At 37.3% G+C, this 12,710-nt stretch overlaps 1 protein-coding gene across 1 annotated transcript in view; it reads left to right on the plus strand.

Moving 5' to 3' along the window:
• LOC132815434 (uncharacterized) overlaps window positions 1-12,710 on the plus strand; it is a 312,980-nt gene that overhangs the window by 235,665 nt on the left and 64,605 nt on the right. The window contains exon 11 of the mRNA XM_060824368.1: window positions 6,572-6,706. Within this exon, the coding sequence (XP_060680351.1) occupies window positions 6,572-6,706 (135 nt within the window). The remainder of the gene's footprint in view (window positions 1-6,571; window positions 6,707-12,710) is intronic.

Genomic DNA, 12,710 nt, shown 5'->3' on the forward strand with positions numbered 1-12,710 from the left:
TTTTCTGGGATCATAGTGATTTTTTCAAACTCCTACATATTACACCATTGGCACAATACCAACACTATTTGTTAGAACAGTTCATAGTCACTAATTTAGTTAAATGCATAGTTAATTTGTGTTACAGAATGTGAATATGCTAACAAAAAAGATATATCAAATATTTCCTTCTTGTACTCATCAGGACAATTCACAAGAAATACCAATGTAAAGTGAAATCAGTATTTATAGTTTGAGACAAGGGTGCTGATTGGTTGGCTAGTGGACACCAAATTAAAAAGGTGTTGCTACGGAGAATACACCAGTTACCATGTTTGATTGTCATGCATCCTTCACAGCGATAGGTCAAGCCCATCACTCAGATAATTTTACTCGCAACATGATAAGGTTCTTGAATGGATATTTGCTCATTAAAGGACCTTAATTGATCCCACTATGGACTTGTTAGGATGGAGACAGAAAATAGGAGAGTTTCCACCCACATTCATTCCCCCAGTTAAATTCCCTCCCCGTTTCCAAATATGCCTCAAAGGAGAGCAGAAGATTCCTCCTCAGGTCTTTCAGTTTACACTGGCAATGACCAGCCTGAATTTCTACTCTCCTTGCTTTCTTAAAATTTGTCTGTAGGATTTTCTTGGTTTCCTGATGTCAATGAACCTTTCCTCTATGTACAATTTCTGCAATTAGATGTGCATTAGAAAGTGTTGGAACTCTCTGTCTGCCATGTCTTGTCATTCCTGTGTTTTTTTGGAAGGCAAACTGAATTCTGGAATGAATCCCAGCAAAAAAATACAAAGTTCATGTTAACTTTAGATAGTGCAGACTAGCTTGAATTCATTCTATTCTGTCATGACCTTGCACATGTGCTCATGTGTGTATCCATTCAGCAGAGCACTGCAATCATTTTAAATAAGCAGATACCATGAAGTTTGTATGCTTCTTGCTGCGGAAGTGGCTAATCATGCATTGCAGTCTCTGTTTCTGTTTTCAGATTCTATCAAATTTTAAACAACATTCAAAAGAGAGAAAAGATAAGAAATGGCAGAGGAATGTAGGGAGACAACTACAAAGTTTGTAAGCTAGATAGTTAAGGCATGACCTCCAAAGGTGTGGCAAGGGAAGGAGGACATGGACAAGAGGAAGTTGAAAGAAGGCAGGTCTCAAAGGATTACATGACTGGAAATTGTTTCATGGATAGAATAAAGTGAGATTATCGAGAGTCTTAAACATAAAGCCAAACATTTTTAAATTGCAGTGTTGAAAGTCAGTTTAGTCAATGAGGATGTGGCTAATGGGTGAATGTGAGAGTTGATGCTAATTGAATCAGCAAGTAGAGTTTTAGATGAGATTAAATTGTCTGGAAACTATTAAATCATGCCAGAAGAGGTTTGGAATAGTCAGGTCCATAAACAAAATAACACTGCTAAGGGTTTTTGTAACAGATGTGCTAAGGCTGAAGACAGATGATATCATGGAGATGGGAATAAACAATCTTTGTAATAGTAATGATATGTAGTTGGAAGCTGAGCTCAGGACCAAATATTCTGGCTCACTCAAAGACAGAGGCCAAAAAGAGTCACAGATTAGGGAACAGACTTCATGATGAAACTGAAGACAATGGCTTCAGTTTTCCAAACTTTCCATTGGTACAGCACTGCCAGCTGATGGAAGTAATGCTAGTGACTGATGGCTAAGTGGGCTTCTCTGTACTGGGGTACTCTCATGGTTTCATAGCAATTTCAGTGGGGTCAGAGACAGCACTGGGGGCACAAAGCAGACAATGAGAGGCTAGCTTTGGCAGCCAGTGACAAGCGGTGTCCCACAGGGTTCAGTGTTGGGGCCACAGCTGTTCATGTTATATATTAATGATCTGGAGGCATTCTAGCGAAGTTTGCCGATGATACGGAGATAGGTGGACAGGCAGGTAGTACTGAGGAAGTGGGGAGGCTGCAGAAGGATCTAGACAGTTTAGGAGAGTGGTCCAGGAAATGGCTGATGAAGTTCAATGTGCGCAAATGCGAGGTCTTGCACTTTGGAAAAAAGAATACAAGCATGGACTACTTTCTAAATGGTGAGAAAATTTATAAAACCAAAGTACAAAGGGATTTGGGAGTGCTAGTCGAGGATTCTCTAAAGGTAAACATGCAGGTTGAATCCATGATTAAGAAAGCAAATGCAATGTTGTCATTTATCTCAAGAGGGTTGGAATATAAAAGCAGCGATGTGCTACTGAGAATTTATAAAGCTCTGGTTAGGCCCCATTTGGAGTACTGTGTCCAGTTTTGGGCCCCACACTTCAGGAGGACATACTGGCACTAGACCGTGTCCAGCGGAGATTCTCATGGATGATCCCTGGAATGGTAGGTCTAATATACGAGAAACGGCTGAGGATCCTGGGATTGTACTCATTGGAGTTTAGAAGATTAAGGGGCGATCTAATAGAAACTTACAAGATAATACATGGCTTGGAAAGGGTGGACGCTAAGAAATTGTTTCCATTAGGAGGGGAGACTAGGACCCGTGGGCATAGTCTTAAAATTAGAGGGGGTAAATTCAGAACAGAAATGCGGAGACATTTCTTCAGCCAGAGAGTGGCGGGCCTGTGGAATTCATTGCCGCAGAGAACAGTGGAGGCCGGGACGCTAAATGTCTTCAAGGCAGAGATTGATAAATTCTTGACATCACAAGGAATTAAGGGCTACAGGGAGAATGCAGGTAATTGGAGTTGAAATGCCCATCAGCCATGATTAAATGGCGGAGTGGACTCGATGGGCCAAATGGCCTTGCTTCCACTCCTATGTCTTATGGTCTTCAACTGCATGATTCTGGTATGGCTCTCAAACTTTTATTTGACTCCTAAAGGTTGCATTTTTTACTTAATATGTTTTCTTTCAGTAATATAAAAAGTGTTTGGTGTCCGACACATAGAACTCCAATTTTATTCTAAATGAGTGCCTAGTGATCTAAATTTGTCCTATTTAGTCCCAAAAAATATTGCTGCAGAAGTATCTCAGCATGATATCCTCGGCCGAACCACCTTCAGCTGCTTCTTCAATGAACATCCTTGGATAATAAGGCCAGAAAAATGGGTGTTTGCTTGTGATGATTCAGCTCCATTTTTAACTTTTCTGTTCATGAAGCAGTCAGTCCCACATTCAACAAGTCCTATACAGCTTTCAAGTATGAGCTGATAAGTATACAGCATTAGCTCCTCATAGTGTCTAGGCAATAATCGTCTGAAACAAGGACGAACCTTGGCTCTTGTTTAAACCAAATGAGCTATTATTGACACCAGAAGCTCAACTCAGTCAGCAATATTAAGGGCTGTAGCTGTTTGAGTAGGCTAGAGACTGACTAACCTGTGCTAAGTAGCTCACTGCCCGGTTCCCAAAGCTAGCCTGCCCCAACATAGCACTGCAAGCATCACAATGGAATAATTGTCACTTGCATGGTTGAGTGCAGTTCTAACAACTTCAAAAAGCTTGATCCTTCTTGGGCAATGCAGTTTGCTTGATTGACAGCTAATCTACTACCTTAAATATAAACTAATTGCACACTGTGGCTATAATATATACTGTTTTAGGATAAACAGCATCAGTGCTCCAAAGTTTCATCAGTGGTATCTCCCAAATTCACAACTCCACCACTTGAAGGAAAAAGACATAAAATGTGTGGGACACTATGACCTGCAATTCACACACCATTCCTTCTGGGTCAGATTCCCAAAGGCTCAATCGAACCACATACAGTTTAATTTCACCACTTGGATCATAGCAGTTTAAGAAGGCAACCATCACGTTCAGATGGGATGTTGTTGAAAAGGGCAATAAATGAACAAACAAATGTATGAAATTGAACCAGGAGTAGGCCATTCAACTCCATCATTGGCATAAGATTATGGTGAGCTGATGGTGATGTCAGCTGTACTGTTTTGACTCGCTTGAACTCCCTTCTCAGTCAACAATCTATCTAACTCAGCATTACAAGTATTCAGTGATGATCCTCTACCACTCTCTGGGTAAGGGATTCCTTTAGGAGAAAAATACGCTCATCATCGCTGTCTTAAAATGGGAGACCCCTTATTTTAAACAGTGTCCTATACTTCTAGGCTGGCTTTTCTAAAAATATTCCAAGAACAAATTTAAAAATTATGTTATTTAGTAGTAAATGGCAGAAATCCTTTACTCAGAGAAATCAGAGTATTTAAATTTACATCTTCTTATTAACAGTTTATTGTATTGTAGTTGAAGGTCCATTTAAAAAAGCTACATTTTTGAATGACATATAAATATATGTATCAGAAAATTGGCTTCTCAAAGTGGCAAATGTTGCTAGAACTTTAATTTGTTAACTGTTAAGAGTGTCCATAATTTCCTTGTTTCAAACTTGAGAGCCCAGGGCAAAGTCTGTAAAAAGTACAAAAAAGGATAGTCAGTTCTTCCTGATTTTAATATTATAGTTGACAGATGGTGTTATGCCTTCCCTATCGGAATGTTTTCCCATAAACTATATGTTTTACACCTAAAAGTATTCCACAAGAGGAATGGAAGGAGAACATTGTAGTGTAGAGATGACAAAAGCATGCATGAGAGTTTCAACAGCCAGTGAAAGCGGTAGGAGGAAAGACAAGTTATTTTGTTTGCCTTTAAGTGGGTCATTGTTTTCATAGTGAGGATAGGTATTGTGAGGATCAAACAAGGTATTGAGGTTCCTGGATATTGGTTCAGCCTGAGACAGTGATGAAATCAGTAGGTCGATAGCAATGGGTTGGAGGTAATGGGTTCAATCTTGCCAATTTAATTAGAGAAAGTTTTATCTCCTCTCCAATACCATCACAGCTTCCTCCATCCAAGCACTGGAGTCCAAACAATCTGACAACTCACAGAAAGTTGAGAGGTTGCAAAGTTTGTTTATACTATTCTTTCTGATGCAATCATGTCTACCTCAGCACAAAACAATGAGATCCTCTCAACCTTGACATGCTAGAGGTACCACAAAGACCAAATGGAACATTCATGTCCCCTTGCAGCAAAGTAACACACTGGTTAGTCAGCTGAAAATAGATCTAAAAAAAACAAATTTCACACGTATCTGATCAAAGACCTATCTTGGACTCATGAGGAATTTAAAATTGAATTCACACAGCATGAGCCAAGTACTTTATAATCATACTTTAAATATAACTTTAAAATTCTTTGCATTTTAATGTATATTTATGTTGCTCAAAAAATCAATTTGTGACTTTTAATTTTTTTTGGAATTGCAATAGCATTCTAGAGAACTATAAAAAAAAGCCTCAGCATTGTTGAGAAGTCCACCATTTTTTTTGTAAATCATTTGATCTGTAATTTATAAACAATGATATAATAGCCATCTTTTATATTCAGTTGTTAGATCTGTAGTCTGCTTAGCCATGCAGCAAAAAGATACCATCACAGTGGAAAATTAACTTGCTTGTTTCAAACATCATTCTAATATGGCAAAAGTTCTGGTGGAAATTGCGTATAGAACAAAGGAATTGCAATTTCTTTTACTTTTTTTATTCTCTGACAGTCAATGAATGTTTTCTGCTAAATTGCATCATAAGCCACCTCTGTTTATTGTTTCTCTATCAATAAATTCATATGATGTCACACTAATGTTTCTCAATTTTTACTGCTGAATATTTTGTATGTCTTGATAAAAATATGGTAATAGATGTACATCAATGTGTAAGCATTCTTACAAAATATTTAACCTTTTTATTTAATTTATGTAATACTAAAACTTGCACAGATTTGGACAATGGATTTGATTTTAGGGTTCACTTGTTTGAAGTTTTTTTTTCTAATCCACGATATTAAACCCAGTTAGGTCTCTAGTAAGCAGTGTATATTTCCTATTTTACCTTATATTCTCAAAACTCCCAACAATTTTTGGATGTAAAACTTAATTATAAAGCATTACTCCCAGTGTGACTGAAAGCAGTTGCTTTTTTTCCTATCATAGTAAAGTAGATGCATGTTACGTTTTTTCTGGAAATTTCTTTTCTTTTATTGTTCTCCTACAGCAGCTGATGGCTGCTTAATGCTCTTTAGTTTTGTCATGCTCTAAAGCACATGCTGCTAGGCCATGATAAGCTTTACAGGAATAAAAACAGCTAACATGTCCATCAAAGTATTTTAATTTTACATCCTAAAGACTAGGTGGGGCCAATTTATGCAGTTTGAACAACATCAAAAGCATGTTGCTTTTAAACAAAAGGGTAAAATAAATCTCTAGCTACCTTTATGGAACTGAGTGAAACAAAAATGTTTTACTCATCAGCTTTGCAGTCACTGGTTTGCCTCAGCTAGAACAAAATTGCTGAAGCATTTAGAGAAAATTAACCCCCCATCCTAGCAGCCAGATGTGACTGGATTCTGATGAATGCACATGAGTGGGCTGAAAAATCAAGAGACTGTGAAATTCCTGTCAGGCCTATACAGTATAGAATGGGCTATTGACTGCTTTCTGTATTCTCTCCATCATTCTTTTTGAACACTGCCATTAATTTCCCCTCCTACTTTGACTTTTTTTTCAATCCCATCAGCTCTCTGTACTGCAAACCAGGATGCATAAGGCACTAGTGGAGTACAGCAAACAACAAGGCCTTTACAGCCAAGCAGGACTGGCCAAATCTCTGGCTCTTTCAAATGAAAATGCTCGGACAATAATAACTGTGCAGGTATGTTTTAAAGGAGTTGCAGAGCGATGATAAGTCTTAAAATTGAAAATAAAATCATTACAAGTGGATGCCCTGAATAAAAATTCAAACACAATGGTATAATGGAAATTTCATTCAGAGGATAAAAACTGCAAAAAGATGTTGTGGATGTCGTATATCTGTGTTAGTCTTTCACAGTACCTAAGCTGCAATTAGAAATTGTTCTTTTTTTTAAATTACATATTGTCCATTTTAACTCTTTTTAACTTCAGAAGATTTCATTTTGTTACTATTTAAAACAAGTTTACACATTTTCTTACTTAAATGACACAGATTTTGGAAAGTTTATAACTTGTAAAATTAATTTATCCCTTATTTGTAAAATATTTATTTTAAAGCACAACATTATCTCCAGGTATAACTCAATAACATTTCCACCATGTAACACAAACATTATGGCTACAGTGAATAAACATTTTTAAAATAATAAAAATGATTTCCTTTTACATATAGAATCCCTATAGCATGGAAGCAGACTATTTGGCCAATCAATCCACACCAACCCATCTCAGCCAGACCCACCCCATCCCTCTAACCCCACATTGCTCATGCTAATCCACCTAGCCTTCACATCCTTAGACACTGTGGACAATTTAGCATGGTCAATGAACCTAGCCAGCACATGTTAGACTGTGGGAGGAAACTCACGTAGATACAGGGAGAATGTGCAAACTCCACACAGGGTGGAACCAAACCCGGTCCCTAGCACTGTGAGACAGCAGTGCTAGCCACTGAGCCACTATGCTGTTCCTGATTTGCTTCCAGGTGCAAAACAGTATCTCTATATCCTCTCCAAACCTTACAATATTCTGAGATTTCTGCACTTTCAATTTTGTCCTTTTACGCATGTCTAATTTTCTTCACCACACCATTGCCTTTAGCTGCTTCAGTATTGCTCTAAGATTCTTTCCATTAAAACCTACATTTGACCAAGTCTATGTGTCAGTTAGCCAAAAATTTTAATTTTGCTTTCTGTAACACCTGGTTTGATGGTTGCTTCTGTGAGTACTTTTCAGATTTTTCATTATATTAAATGCACTGTATAACTAGATGCTGTGTTGTAATGGAGAAAAATACAATTATAATAATCATTGGTAAACTGTTTATGAAATCATTGGGTTGAATTTTCAGAGTTGGAGATGAGAGGGGCAAACAAGGAGGGATTCACATTAGAACATTACGCATTCCACCATCTAGGGCAGTTTCTTCGGATAAGTGGAGACCCAGACTGACAAACTATTAGAGACAGTCATCCAATTATGCTGATTTCACACTGAATTAGGTCTGATTTTGCATGCACACTGGTACTTTCCTTGATGGAGCAGCAACCCAACAAATGAAAGCTCCCATCTACCATAGCCTTCCTGGATGCAGATCAATGAAATAGGAGCCTCCATATCCCAAAGAGGAACTACTATTACAACAGACTCAAATGTTGTACTTCAAGAGTGTGGTGTTGGAAAAGCATAGCTGGTCAGGCAGCATCCGAGGCGCAGGAGAATCGACGTTTCGGGTGGGCTTATACCTGAAACGTCGATTCTCCTGCTCCTCAGATGCTGCCTGACCAGCTGTGCTTTTCCAGCACCACGCTCTTCAACTCTGATCTCCTGCATCTACAGTCCTCACTTTTTCCCTCTCAACTGATGTACTCAAGTACCTATCAACTTCACCCTTGATGACTTTTAATTTGAATAAATGCCTCTGAACCACATCATGTTGAGGCACATTTGTGGTGTCCAACATGAATCAGCAGTGCCAACTTATCCTGGTGAAGCTCATGAGTCTCCAGAGTGATCAGTCCCTTAAAAATTGAAACCATGGTATCAAGAACTTCTGAACCCACTCTAACTAAGTAGGCAGTGCAGAGATAATGGAGACTGCCTCAGAAAATTGTACCATTGAGCACATTGCCTGTATGTGTGACTTTGAATCTCCATTTGGACCTAATGTTGGAAATAATCCAAAAATCATGGGAAAATCCAAACTGATATTATACTTAGTACTTTGTTTTGTGTTTACGGTGACATATTTCATGGTAGTACTATTTTTATGAATTGGATTGAATTTCTTTGTGATTATGTTCATTGGACAGTACATTTCATGCCATGTTGAGGTCAGTAGTTGTGTATGTCTCATTACTGGAAAGATAATAATGTAATCAGTAACATGGTATAAGAAACATTTGCTCTTACTAATCTTAAAACAATCAACATGAGCATCTCTGATATAATGCAAATGTTTTGAGAAGTGTTGTATCTAGTAGTTTGATTAAGTGGGCTGTTAAATTATGAAATAATATAAATTGTGATGTTGAGCAATAAGTAACAAAAGGAAAATTACTTTCAAACTCCACTAGCAGTTGTTATAATTGCAAAACAATAGACAGTTGACTGGCCTGTGGTGCCACTGGAATGTCCCCTCACATCGCCCATCTGTTCAGTTTCTGATTTAATCAGCAAGAGATCTCTGCAAACCTCGAGTTGGGCATGCAGAAACTTTGAATCTCTCAAGCAGTCTCTCTTGAATTGCAATGTTACAATATAGCACAAATTAAATGAATTTGCTTTCAAAACAATTTATATAATTTACACGTGATCCTCATGTGAGCAAAATGTAACGATGCTTTCACTACATACTCAAATCGTTATTCCCAAACAATGCATTTAGTACTGAAAACCTATAATTCTGCAAGATTTGGTTATGAAGACTGAAGGGGAATACCCTTGAGAGAAACAGTACAGAGTAATCTAATCTACTGTATCCTTACACATACTGTGAATAGCAATCATTCAAAAATTCCACTCTGAGAAATAGGATTACCAATAATCTAATCTAACCTAATCTGTTCAGTTTCTAATTTAGTTGGCAGAAGACCTTTAATGCTTGGTGTCTAGTCATAAAGAAATTTTGAGAATCCTTCTAAGAAAATATCCTATAGTCTAACTTAAACAAGGTTTGCTTGAACTGTGTGGAGGGATTAGCACCATCTTGATCCTGGATTCTAATGTTAGCAGTCAACATAATTAAAATCCAGTTTATTTGTGGCATTTCATAAGGTTGAACACTTAGCAATGACTCAAATATATGCTTTTGTATAGAAATTAAATGGTGACTTTGAGGTTTGATGCTCAGTTTACAGTTCTGTTCTGATTCAAGTTATTGTCTGATTACCAGTGTTTGTTTTGTTATGTATTTTTCTTTGTGCCCTAAATGTTATTATTGGTGAGTTGTAATTCTTCATTTACTTTTGATATTTATTCACTCAAGTGGTTTACTACACTCTATAGGTATCAATAATTGTAAATTTGATGGATCTGATTCAATTTCTGTCATTGTTACGTTATTAAATCAATAAATGAACTATAGTAGAAATACTCAGTATGTCCAGCAGTAACTGAATAGTAACAGAAAAGTTACGAACCTTCCATCAGTTGTGATATGAAGAGATATTCACATACCCTCACATTGGTACTGAAGTGTAGTAAATGACCCAAACCCACTTTTACGTCCTTTACTACTGACCACATAGTGGTGTAGTCAGATTTGTGCAGGATCATTCTCATCCGCTTAACAAGAGGAATAAACAACAGATAAAACCCAAGGAAAGGGATGATAATAACTTGCATTGTTCTGTCAAGTGATAACATTTTCTGGAATAATTCAGTAGAATTTACTCAATTGTTACTCTGAGTTGCATGATTAATTGAAAAAGCTCCCTATTTTCTTTTTGTTTCTTGTGATATTGACTCACGCTAGAGTACAGTTCCAAAGGAAGAGCTGGGTGCTTTGCTTAAATGACCACCTTTCACACGCAAGCCTCTGAAGTGGGTGTCATTAAATTGTTTTACTATGAGAACCATTGAAATTTGTTCTGATCTCACCTTTGTCCAGGGTCCCATATTCATGCTCACGTTTCCATTCAGATCAATGACTAAGAATAAAAATGCAATCTAGTAGCATCTTTCTCAACCACAGAATATCAGTGTTTTGTTTTAATTGCAGTCACCATTGTTATGTAGCGTAACATACTCACCAGTTTTGGGACTAGCACTGTCCCGATAACTGGAATAGGATTAACGATCCAATAAGTCAGTTTTAGTGATGACAGTTCAAGAATAGATATTAACTAGGACACCAGAAAGCTTTCTCGGCTTGTGTTCAAAGCATGCATGTTACATTCACCTGAGACGGCCATGAAGTCTCATTCAAAATACAGTACCTCTGCTATTGAAGCACTCCTCAATATTATACTGAAATGTCAATCTAGATTGTCAGTGCCCAATGCTCTGAGGGTGCTTGAATCCTGGCGTACTAGCAAATAGCTAACAGTCAGCCAAGGCTGGCACGAAACAAATGGGAATGATGAACAGATTTTCACTCCCTATACTATGATCCTGAACCTATTTATTGTACTATCAGTCATTTTGAACTAAATTAACTAAGTGTTGCTGGGAAAAAAAAGACTGAGCTTTATGTCTTCAGAGCAAAATTACAAGAAATTTGGAAGGGAACATCAATTTATACTGCATGAGGAAAAGGTATTGATTGGTCTCTGATTGATAGAGGTGTTGATTGGCTGCCATATAAACTTTGATTGATTAAGTTGTTGTCATGGAGATGGTACTGAGGATTGGTTATCTGCAGTGCTTTTGTTTAAATTGAAATCAAGGCAGGTAATTCTGATTAGTCAAGGCATGCTGTGCAGAAAGCACCAGGAAACAGTTGTCTCTTAAATATGTGTTTATTTGAAAAGGAGACAATGCTGACTCAATGCAGGATATTTGAATTCCCTTGTCTTTTGTACTGTGTACTAAATTAAAGTATAAAGGGAGCTAAGGGCAATAACAGTTTATCTTTCAAAAAGGAGGTAGTTATTGTTCTTAGGGCTAAAAAGATCAAAGGGTATGAGGCAAAAGAGGAATGGGGTCCTGAGTTGGATGATCAGCTATTATTATACTGAATGGTGGAGCAGGCTTAGAGGGCCAAATGGCCTACTCCTAGTCCTGTTTTCTATATTTCTGCTTACTGTATTAACAGGTTAGTGGACAGGTTATATTCCTGTTCCTTTGCCAGTTGTGTGAAGCATCCTTTTAATGTTAATCACTGAGACCTCTTAAGTTTGTACCTAATGTCTCTTTCAGGCTAATAAACAGTGAAGAAAATTTCAGAAGCACTAAATGAACTATGTTTTGGTATGGATGTTGATGTGAAAATAGTTTTTCTTGATTAAATGTATAAAGCATTGTCAAGCATACTGCTGTAGTGTGTATTGTACCATTTTGCCTTTTAATAGCCAAAAATGCAGAAACTTCACCAAAGCAGCATTTTTTTATTTGAAAATCTCAACATAAAAAACAAAGTTGGACTACTGAACCAAATCACACTGCAGTAATAATCAGGCTCACAGTACATTATTCCCCAGGCTCACGTCACAGCTCCTGCTCCTAGTTTCAGGCTATCCTCTCCTGCCTTACAGTCTCAACATGAGCACCAGCCTAGTTGTCTTTCAGTCTAGTAGCTTTTAGAATTGGAATTCTCTTTTACTTCCTTCAATAATAATTAAAATATAATTTAAATGAAATGAATCAGTAATAAAATTAGTTACTTATTCATCATTATTTCTTTCTCCTTTTAATTTTCCTCTCATTTTCAATCAACTTGGAAAACTCTACCCAGCAACGTTCAGAAACAGTTTTTACGCGCTATGTTGAAAGCTCTTAATGATGAGAAATGTTGAATCTTATAGCCTCACTATGTGTTTAAATGCTTTTATCCATAATGAACCTAGTGTCTCCAAACTCCAATGTGCAGTACTTAATATTTTTAACAGAAGCATAGATACAGTAGTAACATTGTATGACAGCACCATTATTTCAGCTGGTCCCTCTATGGATCACCATCTTAACATGGTGGAAAGGCTTGCATACTTTGTTGACTCTTCTCTGATATCATCAGGAACTCCTTG

The sequence above is a fragment of the Hemiscyllium ocellatum genome, chromosome 4 (genome assembly GCF_020745735.1).
Source record: "Hemiscyllium ocellatum isolate sHemOce1 chromosome 4, sHemOce1.pat.X.cur, whole genome shotgun sequence".
Classification (NCBI taxonomy): Eukaryota; Metazoa; Chordata; class Chondrichthyes; order Orectolobiformes; family Hemiscylliidae; genus Hemiscyllium; species Hemiscyllium ocellatum.